Genomic DNA, 25,700 nt, shown 5'->3' with positions numbered 1-25,700 from the left:
GTTCGTATTTGTTCCTTTTTTAAATCAGTATTTCAGGAATGTTTAAAAAAAAAATTAGGATAGAATAGTTAGTCCCTTAACAAAAAAGTTAATAAATATGTTTAAAAATGGAGAACTTGAAAGGTAGCTGAACCCAGGAACCCAATATGGGCACTACAAAGTGGATGGAGCTCTTGCTTAATCTACTGTATTTGTGGAGCATCGGGCACCTGGTGAGAATAGCTGATCATTGGGGTGCCGGCCTACCGGATATAGGACTCCCATTGATTTCGTATTGATGACAAAAGGCGTCTTGCACATGATCATATGTTTTGTTTTTTTTCTGTATTTTGCGTTCCTTTTTCCACGGATCCGATTTTTGTTTCAATAGTGTTTCCGCTTCCGTTCGGTTTCTGTTTGTGATCTGTTTTTTGCAGATCGCAAATGGAAACGGAAGCATACAATAGTGTTTAAACAGTAAGTACATAAAAAAATTGGGCTGGGCATAAAATTTTCAATAGATGGTTCCGCAAAAATGGAACGGATACAGAAGACATAAGTATGCATTCTGTGTTTTTTTTTTTTTTTTTTTTGCGGACCCATTGACTTGATTGGAGCCATGGATCGTTATTTGCGGGTCATAATAGGACAAGTTCTATATTTCAGCTGAACGGAAATGGAATGCATACGGAATACATTCCCTTTTTTTTTTTTGAAGAACCATTGAAATGAATGGTTCCGCATACGGACCGAAACAGAATCCGCAAAAACGGAATGTAAAAAAAAAAAACTGTTTGTGTGCAAGAGGCCCAATCCTGAGGATAGTTACTGTAACTTGAAACAAAACTTATGATGCTACTTTTATACATGATTTTTGCAACTTTCTTAATGTTCAAATGTATTTTTCATTAAAATGTAAACAGTATTTATTGTACCAACTGCATCCAAAGTTTTACCATTTCAGAGCAATAAGGATTTTTCTCTCACCCCTGAAAGGGAGGAACCTTTGAACATCCTCCTTCATTCTTCTGAGATCTATTGCTTTTTTTTTTTTTGTTAAAAAAAATGTCAAGCGGAAAGAAAAGCTTTGGTTGTGCGGTAGCTCGAACAAGCCCTCAGGGTATGATCACACAGGCGGGCTTCTGCATGTAGTTTTGGAATCCAAAAACAGGGGTGAAATAAAAAAATAAGTCCTGTATACTATCTCTCCTTTTATGATCTACTCCTGATATTGGCTTCCAAAACTGTATTCAGAAACCTGACCGTGTGGTGGTACCTTTATAGCAGCCTTCCATAACCAATGGCTCTCTGGCCCCTGCATGTGGCCCTTATAGCTGTTGGCAGCTGTGGATACGTTTAGTATCCTTGAGGCACCATCAATGTAATTACGTTACAAGAACTTGCTACCAGGATCAAGCCGTATCACTAGCAGTAAATATACTGTAAAAACCTTATCACTTTTTCCCTGTTAATATAATACGTCATGTGTTGTCAAATGTCCCCAGCAATAAATTGCAAATCTCTTTCATAGCAGTAAATGCTGGCAACGTAGAATTTGTAGTATAAGGCTCCATTCACACGTCCGCTATTCCATTCCGCATTTTGCGGAACAGAATTGCAGACCCATTCTTTTCTATGGGGCCGCACGATTTGGGCTGCTTCCAGGTCCGCAATTTCGATCCCGAAAAAATAGAACATGTCCTATTATTTTCCGCAATAGCGAACAAGAATAGGCATATTCTATTAGTGCCGGCGATGTGCGGTCCGCAAAATGCGAACGCACATTGCCGGTTTCCGTGTTTTGCGGATCCGCCAAACACACATGGATGTGTGAATGGACCCTTATGCTGAGGAGTAAAGAATCAATTTTCCCTGAAATCGCTGAAAAAAAAAATACATCCTCTCCTCATCGATTTGCCTGCGAATAGGCCATCTTGATTGAAGATACCACGCTTGTGATGATGTCAACACACCACCACTCGAGATTTCACGTGGTATCTTCAATCAAGGTGACTGCTGCGGCCCCCATGCAATCAATTGTAAGGTGAGTATTTTTTACCGGATTAACCCCTGAAAGCCCTCAATGTTGATCTCAGATGCTGCCATCAGTGAGAAAACACGGCATCTGAGGGGTTCAATGTTCCCTCTACATACAAAGAAATGCCCTTCGTGACGAAGCAAATTTCTTTGTGAAATTCGGCAAAGCAGCCAAATCAAATTTTTTAGAACTTCCCTCCACACTATTAAGGAGCGCAACTGTGCGGCAGTGAAAGTAAAGAACTAGTCATCATTTTCTCACTTCTTGAAATATTCCTACGGGAGCGTGCAAGTTATTTTAGTAATATCAACAATTTCCCTTTTTGTGTCTTTTATAATTTGATTTAATGGGATGATAACCCATGCGTGTTTCCAGCACATACAAAAAATAAAAAATCTCCAAAATATAATTAGAAAATAAACTGTAGAACACTATATAATAGTTACAGGGGTTATCCGATTTTTGTGATCTCATCTCGCCCACAGTGGGAAGTGTTACAAGAATAGCATGACAGTAATTTTTTTTTATCTCTACCACTCGAACACTTGTGGGCGAGATGAGATCACAAAAATATAACCGGATAACCCCTTTAAATTGATTATATATAAAGCTATTGACTGAGCCAGGAAACATTTTAGGGCTCTTTCACATCTGCGGTATTGTCTTCCGGCATAGAGTTCCGTCGTCGGGGCTCTATGCCGGAAGAATACTGATCAGGATTATCCTAATGCATTCTGAATGGACAGTCCGTCCTTCAGGATGCATCAGGATGTCTTCCGTTCCGGAACGGAACGTTTTTTGGCCGCAGCAAATAGCGCAGCATGCTGCGCTTTTTGCTCCGGCCAAAAATCCGGAACACTTGCCGCAAGGCCGGATCCGGAATGAATGCCCATTGAAAGGCATTGATCCGGATCCGGCCTTAAGCTAAACGTCGTTTCGGCGCATTGCCGGATGCGACGTTTAGCTTTTTCTCAATGGTTACCATGGCTGCCGGGACGCTAAAGTCCTGGCAGCCATGGTAAAGTGTAGTGGGGAGCGGGGAGCAGCATACTTGCCATCCGTGCGGCTCCCGGGGCGCTCCAGAGTGACGTCAGGGCGCCCCAAGCGCATGGATGACGTGATCGCATGGATCACATGATCCATGCGCATGGGGCGCTCTGACGTCATTCTGGAGCGCCCCGGGAGCCGTGCGGACTGTAAGTATACCGCTCCCCCGCTCCCTGCTCCTACTATGGCAACCAGGACTTTAATAGCGTCCTGGGTGCCATAGTAACACTGAAAGCATTTTGAAGACGGATCCGTCTTCAAATGCTTTCAGTACACTTGCATTTTTCCGGATCCGGCGTGTAATTCCGGCAAGTGGAGTACACGCCGGATCCGGACAACGCAAGTGTGAAAGAGGCCTTAGAAAGTAATTTGCAACTGTTCATTCTAGTGATTTTGGTGACCTATTTTCTAAATACATTTTAGTGTTATAATTTTTAATTATCTATCCTAAAATCATGCAGTTTTTGCACTGTCCACAAAGCCTAAGGGCTGTTTGACACGAGCGGATGCCGTGCGTGACATCCGCTCCGTGAATGACAGCCAAGATCCGATGCGGACTGCAGAGGCACTGAGCAGTAACATGACTGATAATGCTCCGTGCCTCTCTGTGATCTCTTTACTACGAAATCACGGTGACAACTTTATCTCACTGTGATTTCATAGTAAAGAGGTCACAGAGAGGCACGGCGCATTATCAGTCATGATAATGCTCCGTGCCTCTGCAGTCTGTATCGGGTCTTGGCTGTCATTCACGGTGCAGATGTCACGCACGGCATCCGCTCGTGTGAAACGGCCCTAAGGCCTCTCTCACACGAACTATACGGATTGTGTCAGGGTGCATTTAGTAAAACTCACACCATTCTACAAGCAAGTTCGGTCAGTTTTGTGTGCGATTGCGTTCAGTTCAGTTTTTTCCATACGGGTGCAATGCGTTTTGATGCGTTTTTCACAGGGGTGATAAAAAAACTGAAGGTTTACAAACAACATCTCCTAGCAACCATCAGTGAAAAACGCATTACATCCGGACTTGCTTCCAGACACACTGCGTTTTTTCACTGAAGCCCCATTCACTTCTATGGGGCCAGGGCTGAGTGAACGCAGAATATAGAACATGCTGCGTTTTTCACGCAACGCAGAACTGATGCGTGAAAAAAAAATGTACACAGACCCATTGAAATGAATGGGTCAGGATTCTGTGTGGGTGCTATGCGTTAAAGCCATTCATTACACCCGTGCTGAAAACTCACTCGTGAGAAAGGGGCCATAGGCCATGTACACAGCGGTACCAATATACCTTGCAATAAGTGAAAGGACCAACTGGTCTTACCTCATCCAGGGTGTTACTGTCGTGTTGACCTGATGTTCGCTGGAACTGAAACAAGGCCCCTGTGGTGACAAAGAAAAGGACAGTGACTTCCCCTGTGAAATCCCCCAGCAGGAGGCACTGTGCTGGCCCTGTAAGACCCAGCTATCCCAATGTATAACAGGTGTGGGGATTCAGTCTGGTAGGCAGGGTAAGCGGACGCAGTACAGAGGCAAAAAACAGTTTGTAAAGCAAAACTTCAGCGTTTATTCACACATAAGGCAAAAACAAAACGACACTTTGCAGCCTTGGTGTTAGTTCACACAATGGAAAGTCCACAGAAAAAAAACTCGCCTTGTTGGAAATTCTATCTCCAGCCGTCTACAGCAGGCTTTAGGGGGCCTGTTTCCCCAACATGCGGCTCTCAGCCCTCCAGCTCGGAACAAAGCCTCAGATCCCAAAAACAGAGCCCAGCTGCCTATTAAAGGACAGCCAGGTGCTGCCAAAACCCGGATCGGCACTTGAACTCCAGTCCGGTATTTGACCTCACCTGGCTGGAAACCAGCCGAGCTGCACATGTTGGGAGGAAACATGACAGCTCTTTGGATCTCATCTTGAGAGCTGACAGCAACAGATTCCAAATGCAAATGACACACATGAAATGAACTCTGGACCTTTTATCTGCTCATTGTAATTGGGATAATGAGGGAATAACACACACCTGGCCATGGAACAGCTGAGAAGCCAATTGTCCCATTACTTTTGGTTCCTTAACAAGTGGGAGGCACATATGCAAACTGTTGTAACTTCTACACCGTTCACCTGATTTGGATGTAAATACCCTCAAATTAAAGCTGACAGTCTGCAGTTAAAGCACATCTTGTTAATTTCATTTCAAATCCATTGTGGTGGTGTATAGAGCCCAAAATTTTAGAATTGTCGATGTCCCAATATTAATGGACCTGGCTGTATGTCCTCCTTGTGCCCCCTCACTGTGGTTATGTACCCCTTGTACCCCTCTTTGGCCCATAGTGCCTTCTCCATTAACAAAAAAAAAAAACAACACACAAATACTTACCTGTTTCCATGATGATCTGCACATCCTGCATTCCCAGCAGCAGCACGCTCACACACAGTCATCAGGCTGCTGGCTGTGCAGGAGGCTGATTCCTGGGCTTGCACTGCTCCTCCCATACAGCCAGCAGCACGATGTGCGGCCGCTGGGGAGCGCAGGAGATTAGCGGAACAGTGAAGCAGGGAGCAGACGTCTCCCTGCTTCACTATGTAAATGCAGTGCCTGGTTGTTTGCAAAAACATTCCATATAAGTCAATGAGGTTCCCTCCTGACCACTGTGTCTATGGCCTATGGTAACGCTTGTAAAGTATATCCCTAAGATGCTGTTAATAGCTCAAGCAAGAAAATAAAATACAAAATCGGTGCCAGGCAAAAACAGCAGTTCAGTAAAATGGCGCATTAGCAGTCACTAAAGGATTAAAGCAATGACAAAAAATTTGCTACACCAGAAGAAGCCAGGCATTTTTAACATGTAATTTACTTGATGAGATTGAGTTTCAAGTTTTACTAAGGAACTAGGGTCAGGCACATGTAGTGCACTGGGGACACTTTTGTCCTTTGCAGATGTTTAAGTGCCACCATAATAGTGACAGTAGCCACAGTAAGTTATTTATTGCACTTGCCTTTTCACAGATGTCTGTCCTGTGACTCCTGAAATTCTGAAAAGTGTTTGAATGGTTAGAGAGTTTGTTAGACACGCAATTGCTTAAAGCCCTGGACAAGACTTGCAATAGAGCCTTTCACTGGAAAGGGGTAGTGACATAAAAACTAAACAAGAACCTACAAGGAGGCGTTTGTTCTACTTTTTGACACCAACAAAAGAAAACACTCAAGGTCTATCCCTGAGATAACCTGATCTCTGCTTTGAGATCTACAGGTGGTTGGCAATCTACTATTTAGGTCACAAAGGCGACCGGGCCATTGCAACTGGCCTGGCCCCTTTCCCCTATAAGCCCCATAGCAGCTGCATGGTCTGCCTCCATTGGAGGTACACCCCTGGTCTCTGTCTGTGTGTCACGGTACTCCTACCTGGAAACCCTCGCTCCCCAGAGTTTGGCTCTGAAGAAGTAAATTGGATGAGTAATGGTGTAAATGGAGAATAAGTTCAACAGCTTTAGGCCTCATGCACACGGCCGTGCCATTTTTTGCGGTCCGCAAAAAGCGGAAGCCGCCTGTGTTGCCTTCTGCAATTAACGGAATGGGCACCGTCAATATAAATGCCTATTCTTGTCCGCAAAGCGCGGACAAGAATAGGACATGTTAAAAAAATTTAATGGGGCCACGGATGTGGACAGCACACGGAGTGCTGTCCGCATCTTTTGCGGCCCCATTGAAGTGAATGGGTCCGCATCCGAGCCGCCGTTTTGGCCCAAACAATGGTCGTGTGCATGAAGCCTTACTTGTATCCAGACAATATTCAGGCTTCCTCTTTGTTCTAGCTGGCTTTGGCATAAACTGGCAGGCAAACTTGAGTACTCTGCTTTCTTTCTCTCCTGTGCTAAACTCAGCTCTATTCTGGCAGCTAGACTTGAGGACTGTTCTGGTATCTCTGGAGTGGGGTGCCTTTGGCTGTTGACACACTTGTGATACTCTGTCGGTTAACCGGCAAAGGAATCAAGGTGCTCTATGAGCTGCTTCCCTCTGAAAGGACTCCTGCTGCAACAGGGGTGCTTCCCTAGCTGCTACATCTTTCATGTCTTTTCAGCTCCACTGTCTAGACTAGACTGGAATAAACTAAAGCTGCAACCATTCCCTTTGGTAGGAAATGGGGCTAGCCCACTTCTGCCCAATAGGGGGAGAATGGAATAGTAAGTTTCATTCCATCTAAGGATTTGTCTGCCATATTTATGCTGCCACCCGCTGGGGAACCAGGCACATTACATGTAAACACAGTTTCAGAGCAATATTATCAATGCTCTGCCGAATCATGAAGGAAGCAGCTAGGAGGTCTGGCCATGCTGGATCTCCCTGACTACCATTTATATGACACAGGCACTTTTTAGCAAGTTTTTTTTCTTGCTAAAAAGTGTATCTTATAAATTGAAAAATACGGTATATGCTGCTAGTTTGAATATAATCAATCAATCCCCCCCCCCCCCCCCCAAAAAAAAAAATATATATTTTTTTTAAAACTGATTAGAAACATGTTTGTGACTAGGGATGAGCGCAAATATTCGTACAAATATTACAACTTCATAAATTCGCGACTATTTCAAATATATTAAAATATTCTTTTTTTTTTCCATCTGAACCCATTAGTCATATTAGTAATTTACTTTAATATCACTAAATTAGTGCAAGTAATTTAGTATCACAAATTTTGTGATAGTAAAAATTACTACTATGGCTAATGGGTTGGCTTGGTAGAATTGTCGAATATAGTGCTATATTCTCTATCTTCGTCTATTCGACCAAGTCAACCCAATAGCATACAGCCCTTATGCGACCTGATTCACTCGCATATGTAATTGCCTATTTGTCGCATAACATAAACTATACTACATAAAGAGGGAAATTATCAATCGGTAACGATTTTCATTACTGATTTATATATTTCCTCTTTTTATGTACAACACTATATTAGCTAAATTGCAGTCTATATGTGTATATTACGAATATTCGCTATATTGCTATAATTTAGATTTTTAGAATATTACGAATATTCGAAAAAACTAAGTTATTGCAATATAGCGAATATTCATAAAATGCACATATAGACAGCAATTTAGCTAATATAGTGCTATAATCATATATATATATTTTTTTTTTTTTTTTTTTTTTTTTTATATCCCCCCCACCCCCCTCAAAAAAAATAATAGAGTTCCAACTGTGTGGAAACTGAATACACGGAAATGGATGATTGAGCCCTGGCACTTAATATCACATTAACTCTCACAAGTAAACTGTTACCCTGGTCTGTGTATTAATATACTGTTCAACTATATTCTAGTTTAATTAAATTCAAATTGAATTCCCCAGCCCCCCCCCAAAAAAGGAAAAAAAATAGATAATACTTCCAATCGTGGAAGTATAATTCACAGAAACAGACGATTGGGACTTGATGCCCAATTTCATATCAACAATCAAGTAAATTGCTGCCCTAGCCTGTGAATTGCTGTAGTAATCGCGTAAATATGCTGGATTCATTAAATTGAACAAGTCTCGTCACATATTGTACTTTATGACGGTGGTAAAATGGAGTTAAAAAAATTTAATATTTATAAAGAAATAATCCTAATTTACAATAAAAAAAAAAAATAGCTAATTTCAATTTCTTAAAGGGTTTCTACCACTTGAATATCACATATTTGGTGTTCAGACACTAGCGATCCGCTAGTGTCTTTTCTTGCCTACAAGCTAATTATCACATTAATCCGGCCTGCCGATACCTCAAAAAAAGCACTTTTATCTTTATGCAAATGAGCCTCTAGGTGCTATGCAGGCGTTTTTCATAGCACCTAGAGGCTCCGTCTACCTTGCAGTTTGCCGCCCTGCGCCTCGCTCCAGCACGCCCATCTCTGCCTGTAATCGATCCTCCCCCTGCTTCAGCCTTCCGAAATCTCGCGCCTGCGCCGTCCGTCGCGGCATTCGGAGGCATTCGGCGCAGGCGCAGTCCATGTCTGACCGCTCCGTGCTCAGACATTTCCACTGCGCCTGCGCCGATGACATCGGCGCAGGCGCAGTGGAAATGTCTGAGCACGGAGCGATCAGACATGGACTGCGCCTGCGCCGAATGCCTCCGAATGCCGCGACGGACGGCGCAGGCGCGAGATTTCGGAAGGCTGAAGCAGGGGGAGGATCGATTACAGGCAGAGATGGGCGTGCTGGAGCGAGGCGCAGGGCGGCAAACTGCAAGGTAGACGGAGCCTCTAGGTGCTATGAAAAACGCCTGCATAGCACCTAGAGGCTCATTTGCATAAAGATAAAAGTGCTTTTTTTGAGGTATCGGCAGGCCGGATTAATGTGATAATTAGCTTGTAGGCAAGAAAAGACACTAGCGGATCGCTAGTGTCTGAACACCAAATATGTGATATTCAAGTGGTAGAAACCCTTTAACTTTTATAATAGATAGTAATACCTCCCAAAAATAGTTATTACTTTAAGTTCCCCATATGTCTACTTCATGTTTGGATCATTTTGTGAATGCCATTTTGTTTTTTGGGATTTTCAGAAAATTTCCAAAACCCACTTTTTAAGGACCCGCAGAGCCAGATTGTGGACCCATGCATTCGGCCACTTATTAGGGTGCTTGGATGACATGTGGCGGATCATGCTGGTGGTGGTGAGGTTGCTAGTGGACACAGTTTTTTGTGGAGGTTTTTGTAAAGCGGATTTCACTGGGATAATATTAATCTGCCATGTCACATTTGATGACCCCCTGATGCACCTTTAGAGTAGAAACTCCCCCAAAATTTTTTAGAAATCCCTCTAGGTATACAAAACTGATTTTACAAACTTTAACCCTTTAGGCATTCCACAAGAATTATTGGAAAATAGATAAAATTTCACTTTTTTGGCAGATTTTCCATTTTTTCCACGTACAAAGCAAGGGTTAACAGCCAAACAAAACTCAATATTTATTACCCTGATTTTGTAGTTTACAGAAACACCCATATGTGGTCGTAAACTGCTGTATGGGCACACGGCATTGCGGAGAAGGAAAGGAATGCCATATGGTTTTTGGGAGGCAGATTTTGTTGGACTGTTTTTTTTTGACACCATGTCCCATTTGAAGCCCCCCTGATGCACCCCTAGAGTAGAAACTCTAAAAAAGGTGGAAACCACGGGATTAGGTGGCAGTTTTGTTGGCACTATTTTAGGGTACAAATGATTCATGGTTGCTCTATATTACACTTTTTGTGAGGCGAGGTAACAAAAAATAACAGTTTTTTATTTTGTGTTATTTACAAAGTTCATCTGACAGGTTAGATCATGTGGTATTTTTATAGAGCAGGTTGTTATGGACGCGACAATACCAAATATGACAACTTTCAGAGACTGTGCTGCCTTCCCTGCCATCAGGTCCCCGTCACAGCAGCATGGGGACCTGATGGAAGCTCCAATACCCCAAGGACATCGCAGGTGTCGCAATCAGCGCTGACCGTGGTACATCAAGTGTTAATGCGCCGGCATCGGTGATTTCACCGATGCTGGCTCATGCAGCAGGGGTCCGGCTATCAGTGACTTCCGGACCCCTACCGCGGTCGGGCGGGCGCATCTCCTGCACCCGCCCGTACATGTACGGCGCTGGTCCTTAAGTCAGGGGTCCTCTACGAGTTAATATTGTGTTAACACTTACTAGTATTGTGTTGGTGTACTGATCACCTATATGCTGTTTGATTTAAATTAAATATCTCCCACCCCCAAAAAAATAAATTGATTTAGCTGTAATATTTCTGACTGTCACTGATTGATTTTTCACTCTCCCTTACTCCCTAAGATCGTTTTTCCGGCAGACACTCTAAGACCCAACCATCTTCACTCACAGCCCAGCACAGAATGACGTTTTGCTCCTTCTGCTAGGGCACCTCCCTGCCTGCTGCAGCATTAATTGGCTCCCTGGTTGACAGACAGCCTGGATGAGCCAATCAGTGCAAGCTCCCCCCCCAACTTCTTTTTAGTGTCACGTGAGACCCTTCTTTCTCCCTAGTGCTTTTTTCCCACCGACATGTGCACTAAAGATGCTCTATGCCCCATTTTAGTGGATTTTTCTTAAACTAACCTAAAAATATTCAGGTTCGTCTACCGAAAATAGCAAAGTTCGGATTGAACCCACTTCGGTTTGAGTTGGTTCACTCATCCTTAGTACAAACTTAAATTTGTGAAAACATGCACAACTTTTTGAACAGTAAAAAAATACAGCAGCAGGCTCAGGATAAAATCGTGGTCATGATTAGAGATTTTTCAAAAATTCGATTTGATGGTTCACCGATTTTTTTTTTTTTTTTTTTTTTTTTTTTTTTTTTGGTTCAATCCAAATTTATTCATGGCGAATCGCATTATTTCCTGGCTGCAGAGAGCCTTTATAGGGGTGCAGAACTCTGTGGAGAGCCAGAAGTCATCCCTCTACCAAATAGTGACAATTCAGCTGTTCCTACGCAAGCATGTGAGCATGCAGCGGGCCATTTGTGCAAGTCACTCGGAGGGACTCCATGCCTCCATCTACACTGCATAATGCCACGGTGTGTCTGGGTCCTCTGTCTAGTCTTCCTCATCGCTCTGTAGCTCCTCTGCCTGTTCCTGCTCTCCTGTCACCTGTGTAGAAAAATCGCCCATTTTTCTACACATTGCTTGTGCTTCAATATCCTCCTCCTCCCGTTCAGCCCCCACAGGGCTCATGTGGCCGTGAGATGAAGGCTCCACGTCTCCAGTCCCCTGATCAGCCAGATTTACCAGCATCTGTTCCAGGACATGAAGCAGTGGAATGACATTGTTCATCCTGTAGTCCTGGCGACTGACAAATAACGTGGCCTCCTCAAAGGGCCTGAGCAAATGGCAGGTGTCACGCATGAGCTGCCACTGGCCGACATCAAAGTTACATCGAGGAGTAGTACTATCAGGGGAGTACTCCTCTCCCCTTGGATCATCAAGAAATCTTTTATGGCCTTTTATGGCCATATCTTTTATGGCCTTTCGTACAGTCGGTCCAACGCATGGAGGGTGGAAATCCAACGGGTGGAAACGTTGCTTATCAGCCTATGTTGGGGGAGGCCGTTGTGCCGCTGCAGCTCAAGGAGAGTGTGCTTTGCCGTGTACGAGTGGCTGAAGTGCATGCAAAGTTTCCTGGCCATTTTTAGGATGTCTTGCAGATGGGTGGAAGACTTTGGGAACAGCTTGACAACAAAATTGAACACGTGCGCCATGCAGGGCACATGGCTCCGCCCTCCTTGACGCAGCACTGACACAATGTTTTTCCCGTAGTCAGTCACCATGGTTCCGATTTTGAGTTGTCGCAGAGAAAGCCAGGATTTGATTTCTTGCTGAAGGACACACATCAGTTCCTCCCCTGTGTGACTCCGTTTGCCCAGGCAAATCAGGTGCAGAACAGCGTGAGAGTGATGAGAGAGGTTGCACATGGCTTGCATACACTACATGCCTTCAATAGTGTTGGGTGAAAATATTCGAATCGCGAATATCGCCACTTCGAGAATTTGCAAAGATTGCAATCATTAAAGGATTTCTGTCATCCGAAAAATGGGTATTAACCTGGCTGACATTAGCGATGTGCTAATGTCAGCTGAACATAACTATATCCCATGTCACTATGTGCTGCCGTTATTTAGAAAAACAAACTTTTATAATGTGGAAATGAGCCTCTAGGAGCGGGGGGGGGGGGGGGGGTGGGGGCATTGCACCTGCTCTTAGAGGCTCCGTTCGCTCACCTATTTCTACACCCTTCTACACTTGATTGACAGGGCCAGGCCAGCGTTGGTCTCCTCCACCCAGCCCTGTCTGCCGGGGAAATTTCGTGCCTGCGCCGTCCCGTTTAATATTTGGGGCAGGCGCAATGAGGGTAGGATGCTTGCCGGCTTTCTGAGCTGAATATGTTGCAGTGAGGAAGCCGGCTGCTGGTGAACATCCTTCCCTCACTGCGCCTGCGCCAAATACGGGATGGCGCAGGCGTGAGATTTCCCTGGCAGACAGGAGACCAACTCTGGCCCTGTCAATAAAGTGTAGAAGGGAGTGGAAATAGGTGAGCGAACGGAGCCTCTAGGAGCAGGTGCAACGCCCCCCCCCCCCCCCTGTTCCTAGAGGCTTATTTGCATATGATAAAAGTTTGTTTTTCTAAATAACGGCGGCACATGGTGACATGGGACTAATATAGTTATGTTCAGCTGACATTAGCACATCGCTAATGTCAGCAAGGTTAATACCCGTTTTTCTGAGGACAGAAACCCTTTAATGGCCGATTTGCGCAATAGCGAATATATTGGAGCACTCTGTCTGCATATAAAGCTATTGTAATGTTCTGCCGTGCCAACCTTTTTTTTCAGTCTCTGGAAACCTCTAGCAGCTTAAAAAATGTAGCAAAAGTGGCTCATGCCTGTATTGCGTGCACAATCCGCGCATATTACATTGCCGATTTTCGCAATCAAGAAAATAATGGCGAATTTATGATGAATATTCGTGAAATATCACAAATTCAAATATTGCCCCTGCTGCTCATCACTATCCTCCAACATAATTCTTGGACCTCTACATGAAAATAATGTATTTGCTGTAAATCGCGACAGGGGCATAGTTGGAGACATTGGGCCAGATTTATCATGACTCTGACAGCTCACTCCACTTTCACATATGGCTAAAGTCAGTTTTAGCCAAGTCAGATTTATGATCGGCCCTTTAAGACTGCAATAAATGTGGTTTGACGGTAGCAGTTTATCCGTCAGTAAGCAGCTTTACGAAAAAGTCGCACATCTTTACGAAAAAGTCGCATGTTCTATTAAAAAGTCTCATAAGATAAGCATGGTCCTCACAGGAGTGAAATTGCGACTTTTTTGCGACTTTTTAAATAGTCCCAATAGTTAATCTGTCTAGAGATTTATTTACATAAGAAAACACGCCCACTTTCAGAAAGGTGGCGAGCATAGTGCAGAGCAGAAAAAAGTCGCAAATTTGTGCGCAGTTTTAGCGTTTGGGACTTTTTGGGGGACTTTTTCACTCCATTATTCTGACCTGAGCTAATGATAAATCTGGCCCATTGACTTCACAAGAGATACAGAGCAGGGAGTTCAGCCACCTCTATTTGCTTCCTGCTGTTTACTGTTCCTGAATTAAAACTGGGCAACCAGCTTCAGCTTCCTCTGATATGTATGCCTACGGAGTCCTTTTGTTCTGGCTTTGCACAGGGAGCAAGAATGTTACGCACAATTCTGATGGAACTCATGGCCTTAAGAAACTGGAGTTTGTTTGCTGTGAAGATCGAATGCAGACTGAGAAGATAAAAACACACGAATATTTTTAACTTGGGCCCCTTTCACACGAGCGAGTATTCCACGTGGGTGCAATGCATGATGCGAATGCATTGCACCCACACGGAATCCGGACCCAATCATTTTAATGGGTCTGTGTACATGAGAGTTGGTTTTCACACATAACTTGTGCATTACGTGAAAATCGCAGCATGTTCTATATTCTGCGATTTTCGCACAACGCTGGCCCCATAGAAGTGAATGGAGCTGTGTGAAAATCGCATCCGCAAGCAATGCAATGCATTTTTCAAGGATGGTTGCTAAGAGATGTTATTTGTATACATTTTCGTTTTTTATCACGCGCATGCAAAACGCATTAAATCGCATTGCACCTGCGCGCTAAAAACTGAACGCGATCGCAAACAAAACTGAATGGACTTGCTTGCGAAAACGCGTAGTTTTCACTGAACACATTCGCAACACATCCGGACCTAATCCGGAAACGCTCGTCTGGAAGGGGTCTTACAGAAACTGCTTGATTTAATTGTGAATAGATGGTGTGTTGTCATCAGCGTCTTTATTATGTTTACTGCAGGACCCACGACAACGTAATTCAGTCTATACAGCAAAAGTTGTACAATCGTCCATCAATTTTCCCCAAAAAAGCCGGTTTCAAAAAAAGATGTCACTGCTATTTAATTCTATCCATACCTCTTAAAGGGCTTTACCACATATAACTACACTGCTGAACGGCAATTGGGCCTTCATTTTTTTCCCACTTTTACACTACCCAAGACTTTTTAACATATAAGTGCAACACTGAATGGCTAATATATATATATTTATTTGCCACTAATACAGGGCAAAAAAGGGCTTTAGAATATATAACTGCACCGCTGAATGGCAAATATATTTTTTATTTTTCCATGAATACACAACAAAAAGGGTTGTAAAACAGCAAATAAGCCCTTTTTTCCTCCACTAATACAAGCCCAAAAATGCTTTAGAACATATAACTGCACCGCACAAAGGCAAATAAGACATAGAAATAATTCCTTGTAATAAACCCTGTTAATGCCTGTATCAAACAGCACTTGCACCCAATAACAAGCATGGTTTGCTGGAATTACAGAGCTGTATAATGGAAATTTGGATCCCCAGTCAGTGCAGCAAGGTGTAATAGGATTGTTCCTATTACCCAGACTGTAACCTCCCCTACTGAACCCTGTTCAACAGAAATGCTGTGGAATGATTCCTCCCTATCCTTTCCCTACACCTTGAATAATCTTGCCCTGCACTTGCTAAATCATTTTTTTTTAGCACAATTAAGTTTTTTTTTTTTAACACTGTCCCTAGCTCCTGCTGACGTTTCTCCGTGCACCAAGTACAATGGAAAATGGCAGAATCTATGATGGCTGACACTATTTTATAGGGCTGTGACATCACAGGGCTGGTTGGCTGCTGATTGGCTGCATGCATGGCATTATGGGTGATCCCGCCTTCCCAGAGTTCCTTAATCCATGTCCTCACATGTGCAGCAGCCATTTTAGGAAAAAATGCGATTCGTTACCACGAAGCGTGAGGAAATTTGGCTTCGGTGCAAATCGAATTTTTCCTGAAATTCGGAATGAATTCCACTTCGTCAGCTTTGATTCGCTCCTCTCTAGTCATGATTAAGTCGAAACGCGTGGACCTTGCCTGTCTGGTCAGCCTATGGATTTTATAATGAAGAAATAAAAAAAATATATATTTATCCCGAGCCTGTTGCTAGATTTTTTTTTTTCTACTGTTCTGATTAATTCCTGGTCTGGGATCTGAGCACAGCGAAGGCGGACGGTGGGTGAACTGAAATCCCTTTTTTCCATGCACAACTTTTTGTACCAGAAAACTGGCATAGAAACTTCCTAAATCTCCCCTCCCCCAATGTGTATACAGAGCAGTGATTGCCTTGAAGTAAATATATGCAAGGCCATGAGCTAACATTATCAAACTAACGTCATTCCACAATGCAGGCTATTCATACAAACGATGGCTAACAAGAGAAGTTATTTTACTTATAATGCCACGTAGCAAATTTACAGTTAAAAAAAAAAGATCTTAATTTGACTTCACCATTCAGTTTAAACACTTGTTAAATGTCGTAAATGAGTATGTTAATGCGACTATAAAAAACAACAAAAAACAGGAATACCCATGTGGAATGCATAATTAATAATGCCACAATAATTACATTAATCTTCTTGAGAATATACTGTACTCGGGTGCTGCTCTGGACATAATTGTTCTTTATATAGAATGATATCTTCACATGACTCTTGACTCTTGAGTGAAAAAAAATGGAACAATGTTTTGTCACACACTGACTATTAACAGATAGCACTATCGCTAGTATAAGCTGCGCCAAAGATTTTTTTTTTCTCACAATATTCTCTATGTTATCAGGGACCTGGTTAATTATTTACTATTCCGTGTATGTTGTGTTCACTGAGAAGTTGGTAGTTCCTGCCAATGTACCTCCTTTTACCTACAGGTTACCGTTACCAAGGAATCCATTTGTCATTATAATCTGCATCAATTTTCTTATACGGTTTATTTAGAAGCAATACCTAATCTTCTGCCTCAGCTGAATGTATTATACCTGCACCAAAGTCCACATTATATTCTGAGCAGATGTTAAAGTAAATCATTATATTTCAATAGATATATTGGCACCTGGGCAGTCAAGGGGTGTTAAAATAGGGGTGTCCAGGATTTCAAATTGAATGGCCTAGGTCATCAATATTACATTGGTGGGGGTCTGACTCCTGAATAAGTGTTTTTAGGGGTCTGAGCACCATAGCGAGCAGTGTATCTCCTTCATTGTTTAGCAGGTACAGCTTCTTACTTTCAAGTGAATGATACTGCACAGTAATGCCTCATTCACATGTCCTTGTTTTGGTCAGTGATTTCCATCAGTAATTGTGAGCTAAAACCAGGTACGGCTCTAAACATAGAACAGGTGCAGATCTTTCCCTTACACCTTATCAGTGATGGCTCCAATCCTGGTTTTGGGTCACAATCATTGATGAAAAACATGGACAAAAACACTGATGTGTGAATGAGGCGTAACTAGTAAAAGTATGGAGCTGGGTATGGTAAATGATAAAGGGGACTCTGAGTTATTGAAGCACCGCTGTCCCCTCAAACAGATGATCAGCAGGGGTTCTGGGAGTCAGATCCTGACCAATATGATGACTTATCCTTGGGACTATTCATAGGATAGTTCTACATTCCCAAATAACTGCTCTAAAATAAAATGGGGGAAAAAAACATTTACGTTTTATGTATTACCTCAAAATATATAAAACTGACCACTCTATGGACAGGCCTTGGTAGTTGAGTGAGATATATATATATATATATATATATATATATATATATATATATATATATATATATATATATATATATATATATATAATCTCATGGAACTGATCGAATACTGATGTCCTTTAGCTCCTTCTCTAAGTAGAGACATGATGCATCAGTTTCTGTCTGTAGAGATAAACTGTGGACTATATGCAGATGTTGAAGATGTCTTGTTATACATGAAGTAAACAGACAGAAGACAATATAACTCTAAAGCAGGGGGGCTGGAGAGGGCCTACTGACAAAATTCAAAGTGTGAAGATGCACAGGACCAGCACCAGGTTCATGGTATGGGTTTGATTAGCTATCATGGACTTTTCTATCTGGTATTCATGGAGGGAACATTAACCAGCATTTAGTATGTCAAAGGACATTGAGGAACGTGTCCTATTTCTTTTTTTGACTAAGTTAGGAAATTAGGTATTCTACACACTGGCCGCACTAAACATTTGCTCTTTAAGGTATCCAGCAGCTTCCCTGGCCAACTCGATTGCCAGATCTCTCCCACTTTGAGAATCTCTGGGATTGGATGGGATGACGGACCTCCCATGTGCAGCAGCCAGCAACTTCCTTGGCTGAACTATAAGACCAAGTTGAAAGGGCTTTGAATGACATAACACAGGAGGATATCCAGCATCTGTATGACTATTACTATGCCAGAAGAGCCGCATGTATCCCCCAATATTAATGTGACCCTGCTTCAACAAAATTCTTGCTGCAGAACCAAAAATAATAGATGTACCACCTTGGTTGTGTGATCGCTGACCAAGCACCACTAAGAGTTTATACTTTTTCAGTTTTCCAGTTGTTCTATTTTCCAGTAATGTAATTTAGTGTCCATAAGGAATTAATAAGTTAAGTCAACAGTCACCAGCTATAAATAATACACTTTCTTAGTAAGAGGTCTCTTCGCTGCACATTAATTTTATCAGGGTTATTTGTGCAGCTTATCAGCTTGTTGCTGAGCATTTCAAATCTGATATAGAAAGCAGTGGTGAACAAGTTATAATGTTATAAAGGACTTTGTTGCAGCTTTTGGCTCATTTTCAGCACAGTGGTGATACATGAGCCGCCAGAGTTATCATAATCTATGAAATGTATAGCAATATCTGACATTTTGTATTTATTTGTTCATTTATTCATTCACGTTGTAATGTGGCATCAACATATTCTGCAGTAATTTAAATTTAGCTGGTATAAACTTAATCTCTGTGTAAACTCTTCCAAATTTGGTTTGTATACCATTCTTCATAACCATACTAGTTTGGTAACTGTTTGTGTTGCAATGTGTCTAAACTCTCATTGTGAACTGAGTAGACAAGAGAAAGATAGTGGTAGTTGTGAAGTCTGGACAACAATTATTGAATGAGTTTTAAATAGTAGCATACCTCTTTTGATGCAGAGTAAGGCATATGGGAAATGTGGTTCATCAAATAACAAGCCTAATGTAATAAAAACCTATATTTTCTGATGTAATATGTATACACCATAGTTTTGAAAACAATTGCTAACATAAAGGGTTAATTCACGATGAAGGCTGATAGAAAAAAGTTCTGTACACAACATGTATTCATTATAACGTGAACAAGTTGTTTTATAGTGGTTTCTATCAGAGTCTTAAAGGCTATGGACACTTTCTAAAAGTATGCTATTATTTAAAATTTGTTCCGGTTGTTGATTTGCTTCATAAATACAAAATTGAGCAGCTATCTACATAGTCTTCATTTAAAAATGTCCTTCCAATTTTCTTCTAAGGAGTTTGTGTAAGTCCTAAACCTATAGGCTGCTGCTGCTGAATCTGATATAATCCATCAGAGCATTGTTCCTGTTTTTGGTTGCTCTCTCTGCTGTCCCCTCCGTTTTCTCAGTGTTGGCTGATATGTGGAGAAGAGGATCCTAGTAGGGAAGTTCACATAGGCTGTAGATATGGAGGATGGAAGACTCAAAGCAGTTTACAGGGGGAAGACAGCAGCATCCTGGACACACCGATCCAGTATATATCAATATAAGGGACACAGTTGAAAAAAGTCTGAAATTAGAAGCATTTTGTAAATTGCATATCGGGGGTCTGAAAATAAATGAAGAACGGAAGAAGACAGACTGAAACCCTGCATTTATTTTATTTTTTTACTCAAAGTAATCTATTTATTAATATTAAATATATATTCAATATTAATTAAATATATATTTTTTACATGTCCATAGCCTTTAAAGCACCAGCCCCTGAACCATTGAACTTATTCTGCACATTAGCATGATTAAGTTTTTTGCAGTCTTATAGATTTATAGCTTTATTAGTGTGTGTGGAAGCCTTGCCAAAATAGAACTCAAACAGTCAAACATAGCAACTCAAACATTGTCTACTGATGAAATACACGTCACAACATGAAAGATTTGTCAATTAAAGCTAATCATGGTGACTGCTGGGTCTAGAATTGGTGATCTTCTGTTGACATACTGTACTATCCATCCAGGAAAGATAGAAAGTAATAAGGATTGGGTTGTGCATATCTCTGTCTGATCTGTCATTTTATAGAAATAACTTGTGGAAACTTTTTTTTTTTATTCAAAGCTACTTTCTGCTTTTAAGTTTGATATATTTTAGATAACGTTGTGCATTAATACAAAGACATTTTTATAGCTTGGACATTGAGTTGAAAGGGTCAGCAAATACGTCTGCATTAACAGTGTTGCTTGCAGATTTGGTTGTGAATTTGTTTTACATATCCACTGAAGTCAAGAATTTATATACATTTTTTAAATTGCTGATATATGTGAATATTCTAGCCAAATTATTTCCCTTTTTGTATTAAGTTATTTTTTAATTTTGCATTTATAGGGACAGTGATTTAACGCGTTTTTGTTCTGAAGTCGATTTGCATAAACCTTTGTTAGAATACTGTACGGAGGAACCGCTCCGTACAGTATTAGAATATATAGGCTCGCGGGTAATAACTTCAGAAATTAATTTCTACTGTAAAAAACCTTTTGTACTGGACTTTGCTCATGACTCATCTTTTAAACTTAACACTTTTGACTAGAAATGCTGCTTGGGTTTTCTGCACACCGCCTATTGGATGGAGTAAGTTTGTGACTTTTATTTTTATTTTTTTCAAGTCCCTGTCATAAATCTGGAGTTACCATAGCTAACCATTCCCACTTTCCACCTACTTTTAAAATCTGGAGTGTCGTAAAAATTCAAAATGTAGCACAAATTTGGCGCAGACGACCTAAAAAAGCAACTTTTAGAAGACCAAATTCTGGAGTGCAGTGCATGGCAAATTCTCTAGTTTGTATTTTTTGCATTTGTCTTTTATGGTGTGTGTGTGTGTGTGTGTGTGTGTGTGTGTGTGTGTGTGTGTGTTTTTTTTTTTTTTTTTCTGAATAAAAGTAGTATTTTTTTTCATCCGCTTCATAATAGAAGAAAAAAACTCATGTAAACATATTGGCACAAAAATGCAGCTAAAAAGCCATAGAAAACGCACGTGGTATGCAAAAAATGACGTGTCTTTTAGCAGTAAAAAAAAGCAGAATAAACTGAACAAAATGCTGAAGAGCTAGAGATGGCTGTAAGATACAGAGACAGGCCTCTCTGCCAACTCCCTGTCCCCTACGACAGCCCTGCTTTTTTTTTTTTTTTTTTACTAAACATGTAAGATTTTACAAGCTTCCCAGCATATTTCATTGCTGTCAGTGCTGGTTGCTGGCAGCAGTGCTTCCCTCTATCTTCTCAGCGAACCCCTGGGAAGATAGTGAGCAGCGCTGCTACAAGCAATCAATGCTACTGTGTTCCTGTATACTTACTGTGTTGCTGCCAACAATCAGCACTAGCAGCAGTGACTGTGGCAGGAAGAGAAGAGGCAGACTAAGAGGCCTCGTGAGGTAAGACTACTATTTTATTTTTTTCATTCAATTAAAAGTTTACATACCGGTAATTACTTAATAACGTATATTACAAACACACTTTTTAAATCGCTGTCCCTACACATTAAAAAATGACATTTATCTCGTAACTATTATTAACCTATTTAATTGCAATTTATCTAAATGTATACCTTCTTGTAGGTGTGGAGTGGGGTTTGCTTTACCCTGAATCAAATGGACAATACCAATCTCCAATCAACATAAATTCAAGAGAAGCGCTATATGACCCTTCATTGCTGGAAGTTAAGCTATTTCCAAACTACGTTGTCTGTCGAGACTGTGAAGTTAATAATGATGGTCATGTAGTTCAGATCCTCCTAAAGTCAAAATCAGGTATGGCTCAAAATCATTCTAAAGTTATATATGTTGCTAACAGCACATAGGGCATTCATTTCCCCTTTGTAAACTATATTCCAATTGTTATGGGCAGTGTGCATGGAAACACTGTATCAACTTACTGGTTTTACTTTAGGCTAAACCTAAGGTCATTGTCCTGGTGGTCCCCTGGTATTCACAATTTAACATCTGTACAGGGATGTGGACCTCACTACAGGGGACCAACCAGTCTGTACCTCCTGTAGTTGGCAGCTGACGCATCGAAGTCATAGAAGCACCAAGCATTAGACTACACTCAAAGTCAGGAAAAAGGCCTAGATCAGAGCAGGCAAAGTTTATGCCTATTCGAGAAAATAATTAGGGCAGTCAAAGTTCATGCGTATCTAAGAAACTAATCTGAGGTCAGGGCAGGCAGCAGAGTAGGTAAACAGGCAGAAGTTCAGTACACTACACACTTATAGTACTGTATAACACACCTTCACTGGTCAACTAGACAACTAGAAACCTAAGCTCTGGCAAAGAGTGATGGGGCAGGGCAGCATTTATAGCAGAATCTGGTTACAATTAAAAATAGCCATGCAACTGCACACAGCAAGGGAGAGGAGTGGTGGTAGCAGAAATAGGAATAGTAGTTGCTCAATAAAGAATGCTTAGTAGACATGGACCTCAGATGTAACACTAATATTCATGGACATATTATGATTGTAAAGTTAAATTAAATAAAGTCTATCATCAGTAATTTCTTGAGCTAGAACAATAGGATGAGACAAGTACCTCCCAACATGTGTTATTGTGAAATAAATTTTAGGGATTAAAGACATACCATATTGCATACAGCTACGATATTTCATTCATTAAAACTTTTTAACATTTAGACAATGAAAACTTCTAAACATGCATAAGAGTTACATTGTCTCATTTTGAATTTTAAATCTGTCCCACTTTGACTGTCTATTCTAAGTTTAAACCAGGTATTAGTTGGCTGTTTTTCTTAAAAACTGTGATCGAAATGCACATTTGGAATCCCAGATCCTGTATCTAAACAAGAGAATTTGGACATTGAAATTATGGGTACAGATAGTGTGATCTGTCAAAAAGGCGGGGGTCATTAAACGGTGTGTTGTCTTCCTGGCGCTTGCGTTGGGCATATGGCAGATCTGGTTGATAGATTACTGGGAGGGCCTGGCGAAGACCCAATGGTCATGGTCCGCATGGGTACCAATGACAAAGTTAGAGGTAGGTGGAGGGTCCTTAGAAATTATTTTAGGGATTTAAAGGGAACATGTCACCGGGATTTTGTGTTTAGAGCTGAGGACATATGTTGCTGGATGGCCGCTAGCACATCCACAATACCCAGTCCCCATAGCTCTGTGTGCTTTTATTGTGTAAATAAAAAAAGATTTGATACATATGCAAATTACCCTGAGATGAGTCCTGTCCCTGACTCATCTCAGGGACAGGACTCCTCTGAGGCTCATTTACATATGTATCAAATCGTTTTTTTACACAATAAAAGCACACAGTGCTATGGGGACTGGGTATTGTGGATGTGCTAGCGGCCATCTAGTAACCCATGTCCTCAGCTCTATACCCAAAATCCCAGTGACAGGTTCCCTTTAAATTGCAAGCTCAGAGCAAGGACTTCAAAAGTAGTATTTTTGGAAATACTACCGGTACCACAAGCCACACCTGAAAAGCAGTGGAAGATTAGGGAGTTTAACAAGTGGCTCAAGAATTGGTGTAGGAAGGAAGGGTTTGAGTTCCTGGAGAACTAGGCAGACTTCTTTGTCAGCTACAGGCACTTTCATAAGGATGAGCTGCACCTCAATAGGGAAGGTGCAGCTCTTTTGGAAGAGAATATGGCAAGGAGGTTGGATGAGTGTTTAAACTAGGGTCTGGGGAGGGTAATTACATTATAGGAGGGGAAGATGGTGTAGACATGGAACGAGGTAATGGAACTGGGGGAGGAATGAAGGGAAGAACTAGAACAGTTCATAAGAAAAGGTGTAGGGTAAAATAAATATACAAAAACCTCTTAATTGTGTATATATACTAATGCCAAGAGTGTGACTGATAAAACTGGTGAACTGGAAGTAGCAATGTCTGAAGAGGACTATGACATAGGGGGAATAACTGAGATATGGTGGCATAATATGTATGACTGGACAGTTAATGTACAAAGTTACAGTCTGCTTAGAAATCATGAAAACCGAAGAGGGGGAGGGGTTTGCCTTTATGTAAAGTCCTGTCTAAAGCCCACACTCTGGGAAGATATACGTAAGGGAAATTAAAATGTGGAGGCAAAAACAATAATACAATACAGATATGGGTTTGTTGCAAGCCACCCAATATAACAGAGTCCACAGAAAATCTACTACTAAGGGAAATAGATGAGGGCAGCAAGTCATAATGAGTTCATTATTTTAGGGAACTTCAACTATCCAGATATAGACTGGGAAACTGATACCTGTTCTCATAATAGGAAACAGGTTCTTGGCATTAGCCAAAGACAATTACTTTTCCCAACTGGTTCAGGACTCAACTAGAAGGATGGGAATACTGGACTTAGTATTAACCAATAGACCTGACTGAGCAACCAACGTACTGGTTGAGGGACACTTGGGAAATAGTGACCATTATAATAATATCCTTTCAATTGTCATTCAAAACAATGGAGGTCAATTATTAATCTGAAATATGCCTAAATTAGCAAGTCCGTCTTATTTCCCATTTTCTATGCCTTTTTTCAGGTGTAGAAAAAAGTCTAAATGTAAGAAAGTTCAGAACCTGTCTCACATTTAGAACTGGCTTAGGGGTTTATTAAGAACGGTGTCTAAAATGCTGGTCTTAATAAATGTGCCCCAATGTTTCTTCAGGAAGGCCTAAAATACTAAACTTCTAAAAGCAAAATCTGACCGGCTAAGAGATGCCATTAGCCTCGTTAACTGTGATATTTTGTCCTCAAAAATAAAAATGCAGCCACAAAATGGGATATTTTTAAAAGCATCCTAAACTGTGAGAGGTACATACCTTATGGGAATAAAAAGGTAAAGAACAAGAAAAAAATATGGATAAATAGAAATGTAAAGGGAGCAATAAATGACAAAAAGAAAGGATTTAAATCACTAAAGCAGAAAGGTAGTGAGGAGCTGTAGCAAGCGATGAGGAGAAAGCGAATCTATTAAATATTTTTTCTCCACTGTATTCAGTGGAATATAAACAGATGAAATGCACAGTGTAAAAATAAATTTCCCAAATTTTAAAAGTGACCTGTTTTACTAAGGAAGAAGTGCAGCGGATAAATCGCTGGGACCAGATGGCATACACCCCCAATATCCTAAGAGAATTAAGTAATATAATAGACAAAACCCTTATTTCTGATATTTATAGACTCTATATTGACGGGTAACGTTGCACAGGATTGGCGCTTAGCATATTCAAAAACGGGTCAAAACATAAAACATCTGTTGTGGGTAGACTGTTTAAAGGCTTTCTAAGAGATGCTATCCTGGAGTATTTCGATGAAAATAAGTATATAACACTATCAGCACGGCTTCATGAGGGATTGGTCATGTCACACTAATCTAATCAGTTTCTTCTATGAGAAGGTAAGTTCTAGACTTGGATGTCTTATATCTTGACTTCTCAAAAGCATGTGATACTGTGCCACATAAAAGG

At 41.2% G+C, this 25,700-nt stretch overlaps 1 protein-coding gene across 1 annotated transcript in view; it reads left to right on the top strand.

Moving 5' to 3' along the window:
• The window catches only part of CA8 (carbonic anhydrase 8), a 195,852-nt gene that overhangs the window by 10,698 nt on the left and 159,454 nt on the right, over positions 1-25,700 (top strand). Inside the window, exon 2 of the mRNA XM_044293978.1 lies at positions 21,828-22,019. Coding sequence (XP_044149913.1) covers positions 21,828-22,019 — 192 coding nt within the window. The remainder of the gene's footprint in view (positions 1-21,827; positions 22,020-25,700) is intronic.

The sequence above is a fragment of the Bufo gargarizans genome, chromosome 5 (genome assembly GCF_014858855.1).
Source record: "Bufo gargarizans isolate SCDJY-AF-19 chromosome 5, ASM1485885v1, whole genome shotgun sequence".
Taxonomy (NCBI): domain Eukaryota; kingdom Metazoa; phylum Chordata; class Amphibia; order Anura; family Bufonidae; genus Bufo; species Bufo gargarizans.
The sequence above is the reverse complement of the archived record's forward strand: the minus strand, read 5'-3'. Positions and strand labels throughout refer to the sequence as shown.